Genomic DNA, 20,094 nt, shown 5'->3' with positions numbered 1-20,094 from the left:
AATATATTCATATTTAGCATACATTCCCGATAAAAGGTTTTAAAAAAATAAACATCTGCAGCTATAATGCATTTAATCGTCTATTTCTGTTTCTCTTACTTTTACTTTTTGTTTGGGTAAAGCACTGAGTTGCATCAGAAAAGTTTCTTATTGATAAAAAAAATTACACAGAATAAAGGAATAAGCAATACAGTATAAAGCTGATACTCACTGCCACATTAACAACAACATTAAAAAATAAAAAAATAAAAATAAAAAAAAGACGTGATCATAAATGATGAGTAAGCTTGCAATGTAGAGATGTCGCGAGTAAAAGGACCCGACTTTCGGTGACGCCTCCGGTCCGTCACGTTGCGCGGCCGCGTCCCGTGACGCCGCTTTTAGGGGCGTGTTGTTACCAACAGAGTCGGTCTGTGGAGCTCGTAGAGACAAGAGCCCGAGTGTTGTTTTGAATTCGCTCGAAGACACCGACCGGAGGGGAGGGGGTTGGTAGTAGTGCCTGTGAATAAGATGGCGGATGTAGGAGGCGATGAAACTCGGCCGGCTCTCCCTTCGGCGTCCCGTAACGGTCCGGTGGTCGGTTCGCCGGCGGGCACCGCGGGCCAGAACGCGACCACGGTGACGTCCGGTCCGCGGGTCGTGAGGATCGTCAAGTCGGAGTCCGGCTACGGCTTCAACGTCCGCGGTCAAGTCAGCGAAGGTGGGCAGCTCCGGAGCATCAACGGGGAACTGTACGCTCCTCTTCAGCACGTCAGCGCTGTCCTGCCCGGAGGAGCCGCGGACCGAGCCGGGATAGCGAAGGGTGACCGGATCCTGGAAGTGTGAGTCGCGGGGGGGGGGGGGGGGGGGGGGGACCGGTCCGTCCAAACCCGAGACGGGCAAGTTAGCAGGAGGAGGAGGGGGGGGTGGCTGAGCTACCCAGTTTAGCCAATTTCAAGCGTGCCGTTAGCCGTCTTCGAGCTACGTCACTTAGGTGTTGTTAAAAAAAAAACACACACAAGTAACCTGTTAACTAACTGGTTAGTTAGTTAATTGCTCAGCTTGTAGGCATTTTTATTTATATATATATATATATATATACCTAACTGAACATGATGTAGCTACAACGAGCTAGCGCTGGTGATTTAACTAGCAGGCTAACCAGCTTACATAAGTTGTGACTACAGGCTGTGCATGTTGATTAGCTTCAGCTAGCCAGGGAGCTAACGCGGCTAGCTCCTTGCGCAGTGGCTGTCTGTCTCAGCGCGGGTTTGGGAAAGCGAGATTTCCAACGTCGGTGTAGTTGACATTGCATTGACATACGTATAATATTGCTGGTGTGTGTTTTGGATGGAAGTGTTGTCGCTCAAATTCAGCATCATTGTGCTTCTTTCACTTGCCCACCCTTCACTTACAGCCCTGCTGTTTACATGGGACAGCTGTAGGTGCTTGTCTGTTGTTGTTGTTGTTGTTGTTTTTTCTTTCTTCATCACTGTCAGTGTCCTTGAGTGTTTTTTTTTTTTTTTTTATATGCATGTCTGGATTCCTGGAGACATTTTTGTACAACTGCTTTTTTTGTTGTTGTTTGTTTGTTTGGTCAGACTCTCTTTAACTTCATTGTTTAAAAAAAAAATAAAAATAAAAAAGTCTCTTCTTACAGTACGTTTTATGAGCTGCCTCAGTCAGTTCATATTTGTAGACGGGTACATTTCCCAAAACAAAATGTGAGACTCCATGATTATAACGCCCCTCCGGGTGGGGGGGCTTTGGTCTTTGACAAATTCTTGAATGTGTAAAATGAACTAAATGTTCATGTGTGGCTCAGACTGCATCAGCTTTAAAAAAAAAAAAAAAAAATCATCGTTAAATCTAAGCAGTGAAAACATGTGACTGTGAACTTGAACGTAGGTTCAACTTGAGGAAGACATAATGAAGAACAGAAACGGAAAAACAAGGAACACGTCTACTTGCTGAGGCATCAACTTGTTTATACGATGCAATAGTTTTGTCCCTTTTATAGCTGTTGAAACCCTCTCTGGTCATATGATAGTGCCAATACTTCTCATGTGACTTATTAACCAGTTTGACCATTTTGCAAAAAAAAAAAAAAAATCACAAGAATGAGGCGGTTGAGAATGTCATAAGTCAGCATTTTACCTCCAAAGGTCTTACAAACAAGAAAATAGCAATAATCTTAACTTTGCGGCTACAATGTGGTATTTCTTATCCGAGTCTATCAGTACTGCCTGTTTAGTTTGTGTAGGAAATCAGGTTTTAATTGTCCTCTTTTACAAGTACACAAAGAATAAAAATGAAACCAAATGAAAAATTACCTTCCTTTGCTTGTGTGTATTTACAGGAGACATTACTTTTATGTTATGTTCTGTAAGGCTTCACTTTAGCATCTTTTAGTAAATCAATTGCCTATTAATCAGGGAACCTTTTTCAGTTTTGACCACTGATTCCCAAAAATACTAGTTTGATCATTTATATGATGACAGGTAACATATTTAAATCTTTTATTTAGTGACAATACTATCGTAACATTTTAGCCAAACAAAATCTATCTGCTTATCTCTTATTTATATTAATATTTTGTCTGGATTTCTTGGTACCTTTTTGTCATTTTATGCTCCATTGAGTCATTACAGGAATTTGTCAGTGTCTGTAATCTTTTATGGAATTAATATTTCAGCAAAAAAATATTCACTACGCACTACTTAAGTGCTATTATTGCTTCATTTCTGTCCAAGCCTAATTGACATTTTATACTTTCTCACTGACACACCATGCTGTGTTTCTGTTTCGTCTAACAAGAGGACGATGGGATCAGAGAAGTGTACAGACCAAAACTTCTTCCCTTTATCTTTGCTTCTTTGTTCCCCCCCTCCCCCCCAACCCTCAATTTTGCTGTTCACTTGAACAGTTTGGAGGAATTCTGTCATGTCAATATGCGTTTCCACGACAGACCCGCTCTCCCCATCCACCGCTGTTGCCTTCATTTACCACTACCCTGTCTTACTTGTTTCACTTCCCATTTTGATCCGTGATGCTACACGGATATACATCTATGTACAATGATCGAGACGTGGCATATAATGAACAGCTCCTACTTTTTTCCCCTCCTGTCATGCGTGCTTCCCACTGTTTCTCATACGAAGATTAGCAGAGACACCTGATGCTGGTGCCATCTGGCCTCGGCAAAGCCAAGAAGGGAGGTGTCTCACAGTCAGCACCAAAGGAAAGGGAAACATTAGAAACGTTAGAGCTGACCTGGTTACTCAACACTCCCAACATTGTGTTCATCAACGCAGGACAATGCACTGACATGACTGCACACAATAATAGGACAATGTACAGGAAACATATTTGCAGCATTAATAAAAATCTGATTTATTAAAGCTGCAAATAGATTAAAATGGGATTCTAATTATATTTATGCAGGCATGAATCTTTTGTGTGCCAGTACTGAGCTGACTAATCCACATCAAATACAGTTTATTTATCAAATTTTGTATAAAATTGTCTCTTTTCTGTTGCATTCGTTCTGTTCCTTTGGGGCGGTGATACTTTGTGCTGCAGCCTGACCTCAGGTTACCTCACAAAAGACTGATGGCTCAGTATTTGTATATCAGGAAATCTCCAGAGTGAATGTATTGGATTAAATATCGGGAGAGAAATAGCTGGATTAGCATATTTACAACATAGATGCATTTTAAACTTTTTTTTTTTTTTTTTTTTTATCAGCTTGTGGGCTTATATCTATCACGAATGTTACATAATAACCTGATAGCGATTATTTGAGCTGACTGTCATTATTTTTTATAATCGTTTCCATTCATCTTTATAAAAACTGCTGGATAAAAGGAACAGTCGTTTTTCCATCGTTTGAGGTTTGACCTGCGTTCTTTTAATGACGTCATCTTGATGAGCCCTTTTCTTTTATTATGGTTTAAAGGCACATGAGTGGAGAATTAGTGCCACCATAGTAGATTGTTTATTTAGTAATTTCTTTGTATCTCTCACTTTATTTACATGTTCCATTGTTCAATGCTGATAAATGGCTCCTCTTCTTCATAAGTCAAATGTGTATTATTGAATTATTTGGCTATTAGTGTCATAAAATGAACAAGGAAAAGACAATTAATTTGTTAACCGCAATTATTTGTGTAATAACAGGTTTAAAACTCACTTTCTTTATGTCCCTCCTTTCTCCATTCCACTTGCTTCTAGTAACGGTGTGAGCGTGGAAGGTGCAACCCATAAGCAGGTGGTGGACCTGATCCGAGCAGGCGAGAAGGAGCTGGTTTTGGCTGTGCTGTCTGTTCCACCTCAGGAGGCCGATGGTTTGGAAGGAGGGGAGGACATCCAGCCCAACTACGACTACAGTGACAAGCAGGCCGTGCCCATTTCTGTTCCCACATACAAGCATGTAGAGCAGCACTCCGAGAGGTTTGTGGTGAGTGCAGAAAAACTTTTCAATACTTTTATCATACAGATAGAACATGTTTTATTTTAGCTTGTGGATATCAGAAAATGTATAACTCTTGGATGTAAACTTTTCATTCTGTCTATTGTCCTTAATGCCAGTCTGTTTTTATTTCAATGCCCGTAGGTGTACAATGTGTATATGTCAGGCAGACAGTTGTGCTCAAAACGCTACCGTGAGTTTGCCATCCTGCACCAGAACCTGAAGAGGGAGTTTTCCAACTTCAACTTCCCAAAGCTTCCCGGTAAATGGCCCTTCTCCCTCTCGGAGCAGCAGCTGGATGCTCGCCGTAGAGGCCTGGAGGAATATCTCGAGCGAGGTAGGCTGATTTGTGAAAGGTCACCAGCATATAAACCTGCTTGTGCATTGACTATTTTAAAATGAAAAAAGACAAAAGAGCTTTTCTGTTACCAAACCCACATGCTGTTCAAGAAGAATTACCGCTTCATGTTCGAGTATGTTTGGAATGATCACAAACTGAATCTATGTGTAGATATCATGTAGTTAGGATGGAAAATACACCACTTTTCCAAAGTAAAAAAAAAACAAAAAAACCTTTCCCCTTTGTTTATTTCATTTTCTTTGACTTCCTCTGTTTCGCTCCATCTTTCTCTATATTTGTCTCTAGTGTGCTCTGTACGGGTGATCGGTGAGAGTGACATCATGCAGGAGTTCCTCTCTGAATCAGATGAGGTATGCATGTCATTCATGGGTATTCTGATACAGATTTTAGTACATTGGGATGCAGATATTTTCTGTGTGATATTTGATTCTGGGTTTTTAAAAGTGACTGCCCTGAGCCTGGAATCTTTTTCTGGAACCCCTTTAAAATTTTCTCCAGTGCACAACTTTTGACTTCTAAAACAATACATCTGCACACTGCATAGCACTACAGCTTTTTGTTTGTTTTGCTATCTGATATGCTTTTCCTGACTGGGTCTTTCAATCCAGAAATTGTAATGGGTGATAGTAGAGATTTACTTATCTAATGTTCTAAATCTATAAATGTAATACAATTACGAATGTATTAGGATTCTTCCCAAGTCATATTTCCATTAGTACACTCACATTTAGTACTCCTACATTTTTGTACACTTACTTGTGAAGTACTTGGATTTCGACTGCCGTTCTGCCCTAACGGAAATAACCATAGCATTTAAATGCCTCACCAGCCAACATATCTGCTGGCTTTAATTATTTTACCCAGAAATGAATGGGTTTTAATATCCTCTGTTTAATGCACACAATAAACATCACAATGGTTTTATCCAACAAGAGTTTGGTGGTAATTAGTGAAATATAACCACTTTTATGCAGTGTCCCCAAACACCTTCAGCTTCCTCGGTCGTCACAGTTTTGAAAATACTTTAGGTTGTTGGTCCCTCCTTTTCCACTACGTAGGCATAATGCCAACCGTTGAGTTTGAGAAGTGATAATAATTTCATACTCAGTTTGTGGACTGACTTGAGTACACCAGGTACTTGTAGTGTACTATATGTTTCTATTCACAATAATGTGAATGCACTTTTGCACTCAAAATAGTATGTTTTAGTTCAGAAATACACTATGAGGAACATAGAAATGAGCTGCACAGAATCACCAATTCCCCTCTGATTGCACAGCTGAGTTACAGAGTGATGCCCCTTGTGCCGAATAAACAATCTTTGGCTGAGTGCAGACAGCAGTGTTGTGTCAAAGTCTATTTCCTCATTAGCTTGCAGAGATGCACAAATCCGACAACAGCAAAGTCTCATTTTGGCCTATCATCAAGTTATATTAGAATTAACATCAGTTAGCGACAGATGCTATGACCTGATGTTTTTCCTTTTAATCGGCAACAGTGACAATCAGCGCTGGCTAAAAACAAGAAGTGAGAGAAGTAGGGCCAGACTTTCTTTTGTCAAGTGGGTGGTAGAGTTTCGGCTGAGAAACGAGGTTCTTTTGTCTGACTATCGGACACTACAACTCTTGAGATGGCAGCCCATGAATGTGTTTATAAAACCTCCTCTGATCTAGTTTGGGGGCTATTCGCTCTAAACAAACAACACTTGTGGCATTGGTTGAAGGTAGCTGGGTGGCGGCGGTGCCTGACGGTCTGGAAATCAGTCAATAGTTGCCATGCCAGTGTTTTGAGCTATTACAGCACCAAAACAAATACTGATCTAATCCCTCTTTTTTAAGAAACGCAATTTGGAAGATTAAGACTTCTTCCAGATCCTAGTTCTGGTGTGGTTATGGCTTGTTGGTTTTTGTTGTTTTAATCTCGAGGTACTTAGCAGTAATGTAGAACAAACACAGGCATGCACACTCATTCAAACAAGTACAGACCACAGAGCCGTTGATCCAAAGGACTTAATGCAGCTGTTTTCATTATGTTGTGCTTCACTGTACAGAACTACAATGGAGTGACCGATGTAGAGCTGCGGATAGCCCTGCCAGACAAGACCACCATCTCTGTCAGAGTCCGCAAGAACGGCACCACTGACCAGGTGTACCAGGTAAGACCACGAGACTGCTGCTGGCATAATGCTGTTTAACAGTTATATTATACAGTTTATTGTCCCATCGTCTGGACTCTGGATGTGCAAAGTGGGCTTTTCATTCAATTCTTATTTTGAATTATGTTGTCAGATTGTGTGTACTGGTAAATACATAACTGAGTGTGTGTTGTTCGTCTGCAGGCGTTGGTGATGAAGGTGGGAATGGACAGTATTATGGCGAGCTACTTTGCCCTGTTTGAAGTCATCAACCACTCCTTCGGTAAGAGTTGCATGTCAATCTGATGTGATTTTTATTTTTTACCTTCTCTTATGTGTTTAATGTAAAAAGCCTTCTCCGGGGTGAGTTTATTCATGACCACTGGTTTTCTAAATAAAGATTTGTATCATCCCACCGGTGAGTTGCATTTATTGGGCCGAGGGGTACGTGTGTATTTGTGGACAGCAAGGGCAGGTAATTTGGTGTAGGTTACGGTTAATTCTTTTTTATAATGACACACCGTGCTGCTCATCCCCCTCCTCAGTCCTCTCCGTCTACCTGTTTTTTGTTGCAGTGCGGAAGCTGGCGCCTAATGAGTTTCCCCACAAGCTTTATGTGCAAAACTACACGTCGGCAGTGCCGGGGACCTGCTTAGCGCTCCGCAAATGGTTGTTCAGCTTCCAGGAGGAGGAGTTGCTCCGAGACAACCCACTGGCACTGCACTACTGCTTTCACCAGGTAATAGAAATAACGGATTCCCACTTGTCATGGGCTTCAGGGAAAATACAAAATTTGAACCTTTGGGTTTTTACTTTAAGAATTTATTGACTTCTTTCTGAGCTGAAGCTGTTCAAAAATATTAGATAATTTCTGACACATTCAGGGGAATATACTGTATTACTCTGCTCTGGTCTCAGATCATTTTTGCTTCCACCTAGTTATAATTTTATAGTTTAATTCCAGTTAAAAACTAGCTTTTACAATGGCTTTTAATATATTCACCTTCACCATGTACAGGTTCACTCACTCAGAAGCAGTGTCATTTTGTTGTTATCTAGCTTTCCTGGACATTATACACAATATGCAGTACCTGATGACTGCTAAGCTAGACCAGATATATAACAGTTTTAAAGTAGTCTTGTCTTCTGTGAGGCTACTCGCTAAACATGCTTCGACATTATGACAAATACAAACTGGGTCTGCTGTAGGAAAAATGTGTAATTTTACATCCTAAACAGAATATGAACCCACTACAAAACAGTCTCATTTGATATCCTGCTTTGAAGGGTCACAATTTAATGAACTTAATCCGGAAACCAGAGGATACTCTACAAGCCAGTAACAGGCTACCACAGTTTTTGAAGTATAAAGGGTGAGCTGGTAAAAAATAATCATCTAGTTTGTTAAAGCTGCTAAAATTAGCAGTATTAGTCTGCAGGTTGTCCACTCACCAGTAAAGGTCACTACCTGAAGCATTTAAGCATGTGAGGTTCAGCAGTGACTCATTTAAGAAAGCATGAAAGCAAATCAACAAATCCAGAATATGTAAACTTTTAGTAAAGTTTTTTTTTTGTTTTTTTTAGTTTCTGGTCACTGTATTGACATATAATCACTTACTAATTCAATATAGATTGCTATATTAATCATTAGCTACTTTCAACCAGAGTTGTGGACATTTATTGATTCTGAGATGCATCACTGCATCAATGTTGTGGCAGAACAGAGCCATAATTAAAGCCCAGTGTTTCTTTTACATTGGCTCTACTTTAGCGACCCTCCAAAGCAGATTAAAACCACACAGGTAGATAAAATCAATTGGTTTCAACTCGGGGAAATTAAATATTAGAACATCTTATTTCACTCACTAAGTAAGTTTTTGCCACACACCAATCTGAGTTGTGTGCAGTAAATGAGTGGGAACTAAAGGTTTCTCTGTGCGCAGCTACTTACATCTACGACAGCTTCCATGTGGGGCATTGAGACATCTATAAAGTGTAGCTAAAGAAAATAACCTGGCTTACACTTTGTCCCTCTAAACTGCATAGAGATGCATTGCACAATCAAACTGTTGACATGCGAATCATATCACAACTTGATTCACACCTCAAGTTGTAACGCAGCCAGCAGTCACACAGTAACATTATCATTCTTTGGGATTGTTTTTTTTTGGCAAATATTTCCTCTCTCTCTTAACTTCTTGCTTCTAAATGCTCCACTTTATTCACCATATTGTCACTAACTATGACTGTCTGCTGTTAAATGCTGAGCAGGTAGTGTACAATGGGCTTCCAGATCACTTTCTGCTGAAGCCAGCTGCATTCCGCTAAAAATCAAGCTATGAGAGCAGCGACAGGGAACCAAAACATTGGAGTTGCGGACCAGACAGCAAACAATGAACTGAAACTCATTAAAAAGCTCTGAAAAATAGAATCCACGCTGCGACTTCAGTGACCTCCTTTCATATTGTCACGTTGTTTTCACATTGTTGGGTTGATACATTGTGGTCATAAAAATATTTATTATAGCTGCTTTAAAATGTACACAAGAGGTTATTGCTGTCATTGTTTGAACTTGGCTACTTGGAATTTAATGTATAATCATTCTCGGAGGATAAATGGTGTTGTACATCTTCATGCCACCCCCACCCCCTGTCTGTCTAGGCACTGGATGATGTGAAGAAGGGATTCATGAAAACAGAGGACAAATCCTACCAGCTGCAGAAACTGGCAGAGCAGCGCAAGATGGCCACAGTCAGTACCACAGACCAGTCTTTGTTCGGGGAAGGGACTGGGATGACTACACTTTTTGCCTGCTGACCAGAGCCATCACCAAAACACTACCAAATAAAAATGGACAAAAAAAGCCAGCAACCCTTCCACACTTCAGAATACGGAGCCCGCTGTGGTGTAAACAGAGAGAAAGGCTTTAAATTTATATTAATGTTTGTAGAACATTCACCAGAAGTGGCATGTGTGAGGGCTTCTACACTCACAGCTTTTGTAGCTCCTCACTACAACATTCACAAGCTTTTAAAGGCTAGTAAATGAAAGTAAAAGCAACATTTTTTTTTTTTATGACCACTTCAGTAGTCTGATTGTGACAAGTATCAGGCAGTGTTTGATTTCAGAAATGTTTAAGCATACAAAACACGTCTTTGGGATCAGGGATTATAAAGAATTTGACCGAGAGGCCAAAATATTAGCTGAGCATAAACCTGCATCTCATAAAAGCCACTTTAGTTCAAAATTTGCATGTAAAAGACACGGGACATTGAATATATTGATATTTCTGTTCATGCAAATTGTCACTCAAAGAGAACAACGCTACATTTATTTTTGTGTTTATAATTTGCAATAAATAAAAGACACTTTCAAGTGCAGTCAGTTTTTACAGCTTATTGTAAATTCAGACTGCTCTACCAGTCCAAATGCATTTTTCAACAAAAATATATAAATCAGCAGTGTCACATACGTAAACAAGTTTCCCACAAATTTCCCCCATAGAATATTTTTGCCATAATTGGTACAGCGATGTAGTTTGGAGTCCGCGCGGCATGTTAACTAGGATTTTTGAGAATCAGATGTGTCTTTAGTTTAACTTAATCTGCTTGCTTACAGTAATAGTGATTGCTAGTGTGCTCTATAATACTCTGTAGTACCTGAGCCTATTGCGGACGTGTGAGGGCTACAATGAGGTGGATTTCCCCCACTGCTCCTGTGACTCCCGGAGGAAGGGCCATGTCATCACAGCCATCAGCATCCATCATTTCAAGCTGCACGCCTGCACTGAGGACGGCACGCTGGAGGTGAGCTGTTGTGTGTGTGTGTGTGTGTGTGTGTGTGTGTGTGTGTGTGTGTGTGTGTGATACTTCAAAATGCAGTACAAGTGGACAGTCCAGCTTATCACATTAAAAGCAGTGTTTTTTGTTTTTTTTCTTCCATTTAGTAAAAATATGGCTAATATAAGATTATTTAATGTAATGATTGTTTCCTTTGTTTAAAATTATTTAAAAAAAAATTTTTTTATAAATATTTTCCTCAAAATAGATTTTCCAAATGCTAAATCAAAACAATGTTAAGCTTGACCTTTATAGGCATTCATCTGCACAGAGTTAAACTACCGTCTCTTGTCTCAGAGCCAGGTAATAGCGTTTGAGTGGGGCGAGATGCAGCGCTGGGACACTGATGAGGAGGGGATGGCTTTCTGCTTCGAGTATGCCAGAGGAGAGAAGAAACCTCGCTGGGTCAAGATCTTCACTCCATATGTAAGTGTACATACACCCGCCTACCTGTTTGATATGTTCTGCAGGCTTTTGGTTTCAGAGTGTGTTTTTTCTTAAAAATTCCAATAACCCTTCATACATACAAACATGATTTAGTCAACGCTCTTTCCTTCACATTCTAATCAAATCTTTATTAATGAGTGAAATAAAAAAAAAAAATGATTTAGCGTCTTTCCAATAAATCAAATGTGATTCAAAACGCTTCACAAGACATTGACAAAGTGATGGATGTTTAAAAACTGATGATGAAGTAATGCACACTCAAACGACACAAAACCAAATAGTGAAGTCAATGAAAAAATAAAAAAGTAATACGAAATATCAACATGTCAATAAAATAAAACGGAACAGAATATATAATCATCAACAGTAAAATATTAATAAACAAGATAGAGTAAAATTGATTCTAATTATGATCTTAAGATAAGTAGGAATAATAAAATTATAAATTAAATCTACACTGAATAGATGTTTTTCTTAGTTCAAAGATAAATATATTAATATTTTCAGCGCCTCAGATCCTCTGGCTGCTCCAGCGGTTTGGAGGCTGAGGGCAGTATCACCAAATGTTTTTGTTCTGCTTTGAGGAAGAGTTAAAAGAGAGGAGCCGGCGGATCTGTGTGGCCTCCCTGGTTCATAAGCCAATAGCATGTGTGAGGGAGAGTCTGGTCCAAAGTCATGTAGTGTCTTCTAAACTAAATCAATATGAAAACTGACACGTAACCAGTGTTAAATCTGTAGTAAGAAGAAGTGTATCCAACTGTTATAAACGTAACTTTACACTGTGACTTTGCTGATTGTGGTGAACTAGAGGCCTGAACAACAATTCTGTCTGCTTCTTTGTCTCCCAGTTTAACTACATGCACGAGTGCTTTGAGCGAGTCTTTTGTGAGCTGAAGTGGAGGAAACAGGTAAGGACCACTCCTTTCCTCTTTTATTCTGGGAAGCCTATGACTCCATGCCAGCTTTGAATTTCTACACTGAGCTTATTCTTAAGTTTCCCTTTACTTATACAAACAAGCCACAAACGTGTTTTCATTCAGTCTCTTCTTTGAAATGTTTTATTTTATATTTCTGTGTATTTCTTTCTTTGTTGTCAGGTTGAAGAAGAGGCATCTGATAAAGACAACAAAAACTGCAGTAACAATGGTGAGCAAAAATCATTTTTATGGGACCATTTTGGCCTTAATTCAGAGAGACGATCTTCTCAGTAGCACAGTTAGTAAACACCAGCACTGAATGGTTAGAGGCTAGGTTTTTATCTAGGGCAAATCATAAAGAAATATGCATTCAGATGCAGTGCTGAGTGCTTTGATTGATGGCACCCGTCAAACAGCATGAATTATTCAAAAAATTCTCCATCTGACAAAACCTGAAATGTCAAGGGCAGGGTGAGGATTTCAAGTGTGCCATCTTCTTTAATTTCAATGCATTAAAGACAAAAAAATATCCATGTAAGCATATGAATAATGCAGTCAGTAAGTACATTTATTCGGTCAATTCCTTCCAGATTACCGTTTTAGTTTTAATATTTCTTTTATGAAGCTCTAAAGGCATTACAAGGAAGTAAAAGTCCAGAGAAAATTACAAAGATGTGAAAAAGTTGCATTTTAAAGACAATTCAGTCCACAAAACATCTTTAACCAACTTAGGAGAGCGTAAATTCTCCTCCACCGCCATCAGATGACTGTGAGGAGGGCACACTGTAGCTCGTGTTTGTGCAGTCAGAATAGATGCATGTGCTCTACATAGACATGTGACTCGCTATCAGGGCCATCTCTCAGGGACTGACACATTAAAAGGATGATGAAACTATTTGCCCTGTGTGAGTCAACACACAATCAGCAATACAAATATGCAGACAAGCAACTGTACAGCACGAGGACGACTGAGAGAGCTTTGGAGTTTCAGAAACAGACGAATAGCGAACAGCTGAGGACTGAGAAAGTTGAAGACATCCGGATATGAGGGCTTTAGCATGTGACAGAGGGACTCGTATGATAATAATCAGTAATTAATCCACAGTCTCTCTCTGACATTGTTGCACACTGACTGCTCTGTGTTGTGTTGAGGCAGCAAAAAAAAAAAAAAAATTCAATCACTCAGGCTTGTTCCTCTGAACCGTCTCTCTGTGTTCCAGAGTATCTGCCTCCTCTGGAGACACAACAGAAGGGATGGCGCCACCTAGGGGGGGAGATCGCAACTTCCTAAAAGCATTTGTCATCACTTGAACTAGAACTGGCCCACTTGCATTTATCACAGCCACCCCAGAGAGCGCCCATCGACAAACACAGAACGGAGTGACAAACTGAGGCGATCCCTGCCCCGAAAAACAAACCGGAAAGGGCCCGATTTTGGAATAGTCACACTTAACCGAACCCAGGGACACACAAAGCAAGAAGAGCAATGAAGGAAAATAAAGAAAAGCCAACTTCACATGTCATTTACTAGACCTCCATAGTGTGTCTTTTTTCCTCCATGCATCTGCCCTGTGGTGTGGGGGCCGGACACAAGCAAATTCTCCCCACTGGTTGAGATGTAATACGGTGTGGCACTGGTCAGGGTTGCCATGGCGCTGCAGCAACATTTGGGCAAAGGGAGCACCTCAATGAAACGCCACCTGACGAAAGAGCTGACTTCCGGGATGGGATTGTGACGGTGGTTTTTTTCCAACAGACCCACTGGGTCCGAATCCCGCAGCGTGGACCTCGTCTGCTGAACTGAACTGAAAACAAGAAGGGAGGGGGACACGGAAGAAATGGGGTTTCCACTTCTTTCACAGTTCATGATAAAGGAAGAAAGTAAACTCATGCTTTACACTGATGCTGGACATTAACACAAAAAATTATGTTTTTCTATCTCTTGGGTCATAGGTATCCTGTCTTTGTCAGAAAACATAGGCGGCACAAATGTAACTAAATGGAAACGGATGTGTTCATAACTATTTGTATGTTTAACAATCTTACTTCTGATGAAATATAGATTAATATAAGAGCTATAACAATTGGTTTCTTGATCTAACACAATGAAACACTAACTGAAATTGCATTCAAGCTGCTCTAACTAATCTCCTTCTTTCCCCGTGTCTTCTGGTCTAACCCACACTTCAGAGCGCTGTCTGTTGGCAGTCAGCCATTAATGTCAGTATGGATATTTATCCCCCTCGCAAGTGTTTTATTGTGGTGATTTTGCAGAGCTTGGAAGTTGAGAGGAAGCGTCTCTCCTTCTCAGCTCTGCGTAGGAATAATTTCTCAAACAAAAGGTTGATGGGCCAAAGCGTTAATGTTTTTATAACGTCTCACCTTATACATGGCGAATCTTGCCGACAGATTGTTAATATACGGAGAGAAGAGGAGGCTTTTTGAGTGCATGTTCGCTGAGCTGCAGTTTTCTGAACAGGCAGCAGGGAGCAGCAGAGCACACGACCGACTTAAGTCACACTATTGAACAGAAATAGACATTTTCTGAGAGCTTCTTAGAGAGTGATCCCTCTGGCTCTGTAACTTACCCAAAAGTATCACTCCCCTGCAGTTTGTCCATTAACCAAGTCAGGAGGAGAGATGGTGTGTGTGTGTGTGTGTGTGTGTGTGTGTGTGTGTGTGTGTGTGTGTGTGTGTGTGTGTGTGTGTGTGCGCGCGTGCGTGTGCGTGTGTGTGTGTGTTGCACAGAAAGTAGATGGTGCATGAAGTTGTGTGACTGCAACCACAGCCTTCAGCATACATAGCAATCCAGCCAGTTCTCTGCCTCCTACTGCACCTAAAAGGATAGAGTATTAGTTGTGTGCGTGTGTCTTTATTATTAATTTACCATTAACTACAGTTTCCTGTGAGGTTTTTTTTCTCACACAGATAATAGATCTATTTGTGTATTTTATCTCTGTAGAGTTCGACATTTAAATGTCTCCCGTCAAATGTGTAGAAAGCAGGTTTACATGCTGACAAAAAAATTCCTCAGAATAGAGACAATGCGCATTAATATATCGATTTTGTTTAGCCTCAATGCAATAGTTTTGTTTATCCCACTAAGGGTGAGTAGTTTATCTTCGCCAGCTCATTACTGACTCATTCTTGTGCTTCACTTGCCTTCTGGCAACTACCAAAAACCTGAAATGCAGAGTGATGTTTTTACTCCGACTTATAGAGCACAGGTTCAAGTTTCACTCGAGTTAGAATTGTTTTTTTTAACAGTTGAGATTAGATTTCAGTTCAATAAATGTTTACTTCATGCCTTGGTTTAGTCATAATTGGCTTCCAGTCAGTTATCTTGGAGCTTGCTCATGTTTGTGTGCTGAGCGAGTGTGTCCTCTATGTTTATCATTGACATTGCTGATAAGCTTTTAGGCTCTGATTGGACGTGTCTGATGAGCTGTCTGTGTGAGAGCCAGGCATTGAAGATGGGTTTTGTGTGTGTGTGTGTGTGTGTGTGTGTGTGTGTGTGTGTGTGTGTGTGTGTGTGTGTGTGTGTGCGTGTGTGCGTGTGTGTGCGCGCGCGCGCGACGACGGAGACGCCAGACAGATGGAGACAAATGGGAAGCGTCTCCTATTGTCTCGCTAACATTCACAGCCGCTCACATGCTTTTTCAGCACAACACACACACACACACACACACACACACACACATACCCCTGTCCCCTTGCTATTCTGAGACAAAATTGTTAAGTGCACTACCACAAGATATTTTATTTCTCATCCAATTGTTGCCGCCCAGGACAGCCCTCAGTTACACAACAGCTTGTAGCACTACATACCACACTTGTAGTACCTTGTTGTGTTTTACACACATCGCAGGTAGCTGGATTGAGAAAGAAACTGCAATGTGCAGATTGCTGGATGGTCACTGACAGCCAAAGTAATAGTCAATTTAGAGATTGATGACATAAGAATTGGAGCTGTTCAACCATGATGTTTCTTTTATTTTTTTTTTTACAAGATGTAGAGAGATAGGCAGACATAGGTTTGGTGATTGCGTGTGCTGGTTCGCCTGTCCTCTGCTCTTACTCTCTCCAGGTTGGTTCCCCTGTCATCACAGGGGGATGCGGTTGCCGTGGCAGCACCACGTTGGCTCAACACGCTCAGTGCAGCCTCTGTTCCTTTTATTCCTGTCAGCCAACTGACTCAGTCCTCCCAATAATGTATTCAAAGCGGTGTTTTTTACTGTTTGATGTTTGTTCTCTCTGTCCCCGTGGCTCGTGCTGCTGTGAATAGGCTTTTAGAAAGCTGCTGTTTTTTTTGTTTTTTAAATATATATTTTTGTGGTTCGGTTTGTCTTGTCTGCGCCAGGTGCCATCTTATGCTCAGTCTCAGTCACAGGCAGGTGTGTATGCTGTCAGTTGTTGTCCGTTTCAGCTGTTTCATCAGTGAGCTAAATGTCAAAGTAACGGTGTTTAGGTGAAAGCAAAGAGATGAGAGGAATGTTAAGAAGTACGTCTTTTTACGGTTGGCTTGTGTTTGATACCTTTTTTTTTTTTTTTTTTGCCAGTGTGAGCTGTGCTGTGGGCCGCTAGTGTTTGTGTCCGAGATGCTGGACAGCCTGAGTTTGTAAGTGAATGATTATTTATGAAAAGAAGAGGAAATTTTACGCAGGACTTATCAGGTGAAAAGAAACATGGTGACAGCAGAACAAAAAAAAACAAAAAAAACACCCATGTGTGGTCCGCACATGAGGTTCAGAAAGTTTTTGTTCATCATTACCTACCACTGAAATAATCATTTATGATACTGTTGCTATAGCAACACATCGGTTTTCTGAGTCCCGTGCAAAATCTGCACTGATTTTTGTAACATCATTCAGTGGCTGGCATTGTAAAAGATCTTTTCTCACACTTGTTGAAGTGGCTTTCATGAGGCCGCTCAGCCAGTCTATTTTCTTCGACGCCGTTATGTTCGTGTCACCATCCACACTTTTGTGTAGACTCGATGTTCGTCGACCTCTGGAATGCACATCTGGCTCAGAGCACGTTAGCTGCCGGCTTTCCCATTTTTTGCTGACGTGTCCGACCTATGACTAACCTGAAGGGTGGATGTAAGTGCTGTTTATAAAGTGTTCGCCTTCGTGTTATTAATTTCTGCTCATTGCTTTGAATGACGGGGCTTTTCAATGACAAGACGGCAGCGACATTAATTAAAACCTTAGCCTTGTTTGTCTGTCTTCAGCTTAACCTGTAAATAGTTGTTTTAAAAGAAAAAGAATATCCTTTTGACAAAATGCACTCTTGTTTCTCCAACTCAGAACTTTTATTTATTTAAGCAGAAATTATAAAGATTGGGGAAATGATAGTGTACAACAACGTGAGGGCCACCGTCGATCATTAATTCTGTGTGTGGGGGACGACTGTATGGAGGATTAGCTAAACACACAACGAAACAAGGTGTTAAAAAGAGAGGCGGTGTCTCATTTACTAAGTGTGTAAAGAAATCGGTTAACAACTGAGGCAGACTTAGGCTAAAAAAAAAAATTAAAAAAAAAAAAAGTAGAGTTTTATATCTAAAAACACCCACAAAGGTTTACTAACCAGTATAAGAAAAAGGAAAAAAAGTTTTGAAAATGTTGTGTAGAGTAATAAATTGTAACAATATTTTAAATAAAGTTATATATTGGGAAAAATGCTGTTGGACTGCATTTATTTACTCTCTCCGGGACATAAAATACACCGACGGCTCATTTTCTTTAAATGAATCAGCTTCCAAAAGGCTTTTTTACTAGCTGTTAAATGATAAAGCCCTCAGGTTGTGTTTTAGCAATGTATGGATTCTCTTCTTGTCCGGTGAGACGATGCCAATGTCAAGACTGCCCCACCTATAAAGACATAAAGCAATAAAACAACCGCAGTGTTCCTACGGGACCAATCAACATCATGAGGGGAAAATACAAGACGATTTAAAAAGCTTTGTATTTTTTTCACTTTTTAGATTGGTCAAATTTGAGTCTTTCTTTTTTTGAGCTGCCAGGCAAAGCGATGTCAGCGATTCATTTATGCATGTTATTCAGTCCCAAGGTTTGCTTTTACTGTCTCACTTTTGCAGAGATAACAACTGAGATTTGTGGCTGTGAGGGTGGCGTCAATGCAAATGCAGTTCATATGTTGTCGCTGATGGTAAATGTCAAGTTCAGAACAAAAATAGTTTGTCACAGAATGACTGAGTTAAGGGGCTGAAGCTAATCTGACAGCAATTTTAGTTTTTTCTCAGCACTTCTGCACGACACGGGCTGCTGGATGAAAAGTGAAGGAGGGCGAATCATGACGGGGAACAGATATGACAGTTCGCTGGCAGGAAATATTTCAGGAGCTTAAGGAGGTCTGAGATGAATAGAAAGTGTAATGTCAGAAGTTTTTGGAGTTAAACAAATGACACACTGTGCTTTGTTGCCGTGCTTATCTTTTCTTTTTCCTCTTATTGTCTCACTCTTTTTCAAAAACATTCCCTGACTTTTAATAGCCCAAGGTCTGTAGGAAAGGGAGAAGCGCTGCGTGGTACATTATCGGTCCCGAGGCAGGTATCGTGCCTGCAATAAGCTCGGAGGCACATTATTCTGGTTACAGTGACATTTTGATGGTCACGTTCTGCACAGATCTTAATGTTGTTCGCTGTGCTCAACAGGAACTGTTGCAGTCCATGGGGAGACCGAGGTCAGGCATTATTCAAACAAAAAAATACCTAACGCACCCCATGGAACTAAGCCCATAAAATGTTGTGTGCATTGGCAGTGCCGAGGTGAAAATATCCATCTCATTAGAGCCGTCTCACGTAGGGCACCATGTGCTGACTTCAGCCTGCTGCCCAGACTTTACCACCTGCCCTCACTTTTCATTTTTCTCTTGTCCACCTCGCCACCGCCGCTACTCATTATCTATCAGCCTGGACTGTTGGCTCCCACTTAATCCTTATGAAGATAATATGAACTCTAACTGCCGGATTAATACTTAAAAAATACTGTCTGTAGCCAACAGTAGAAACTAATGCCAGTCATTTAGCAACCATAACCTGAGCATCGCTCCCTCTAACCCTCAAGAATGAACTTTGTCTTTACTATGGATGTTAATATTTAGTCAATTATTAGAACCGACTCCTGTAAGACCCAGTAGCCACTGATATTGTGGTTTGAAGGTCAAAATGTGTCCGGCGATCGAGAGCCCTGTTCAGACCTAGCATTAACATGCATCTCGAGGGACCACTTTTGATCGGATCTCGATTCCCCACTCTATATGCAAATCAACACATACATCATGTAAATAAACAAGTCAATAAACAGGTGGACAAACACAAGGAGAGAGAAGTCAAAGCTACAGGCGGTTAAAATAAGACATCCACGCTCACTAGAACCTGATTTTAAATGAGCCGTCCATTTGAAATTTATAACATCCTTCGAATTTGTAACTTATTACTATCAGTCATAGTACAGGCACGACCCCTTCACGTGGTTTCAGGCTCAGATTATTTAATTAATCAATCGGGTTTGAGAGGGTCAGCTTCGCTCTGCAGCTCAGTTCGCAAGTAAATCTCTCCCACTTTGTGTATCGTTCAGCTGTATATGTCTATTGCTTATTGAGAGGATGTCAGTTGAGAAGGTTTTCCTTCAGTGTTTTATTATATTATTTCTGTTTTAAGTGTATTTATACTGCTGCATCGCAGCACATACATACAGTACATATATGCTTAACAGCTATTTATCTTGTAGACTAAGAATTTATACAAAATAAATTTATATTTTAAATTTGTGATGTAATGTTATCTGTTCAAATAAACGCACAGCTGTTTAAATTTTGCTGATAATTATTGCACTTTAACTTACAGCAAGACAAAAAAAGAAGTTTAAAAGTAGAGTTAACCTGTGTATCCACATTAAAAAGTGAATCCATGTGCAGTG

At 40.4% G+C, this 20,094-nt stretch overlaps 1 protein-coding gene across 1 annotated transcript; it reads left to right on the top strand.

Annotated features, from left to right (window-relative positions):
- Positions 1-401: 401 nt before the first annotated feature.
- On the top strand, positions 402-17,832 carry snx27a (sorting nexin 27a). The gene is made up of 13 exons (XM_069176721.1): positions 402-821; positions 4,213-4,438; positions 4,595-4,787; positions 5,097-5,161; positions 6,862-6,966; positions 7,150-7,228; positions 7,521-7,684; positions 9,607-9,696; positions 10,602-10,751; positions 11,082-11,210; positions 12,080-12,139; positions 12,329-12,377; positions 13,369-17,832. The coding sequence occupies exons 1-13, from the start codon at positions 511-513 to the stop codon at positions 13,437-13,439; spliced, it is 1,692 nt and encodes a 563-aa protein (XP_069032822.1). The 5' UTR covers positions 402-510; the 3' UTR covers positions 13,440-17,832.
- Positions 17,833-20,094: the final 2,262 nt, after the last annotated feature.

This window comes from Embiotoca jacksoni, unplaced genomic scaffold, assembly GCF_022577435.1.
Source record: "Embiotoca jacksoni isolate LCO1_2020_lvr unplaced genomic scaffold, fEmbJac1.0.p SCAF_7, whole genome shotgun sequence".
NCBI lineage: Eukaryota > Metazoa > Chordata > Actinopteri > Embiotocidae > Embiotoca > Embiotoca jacksoni.
The sequence above is the reverse complement of the archived record's forward strand: the minus strand, read 5'-3'. Positions and strand labels throughout refer to the sequence as shown.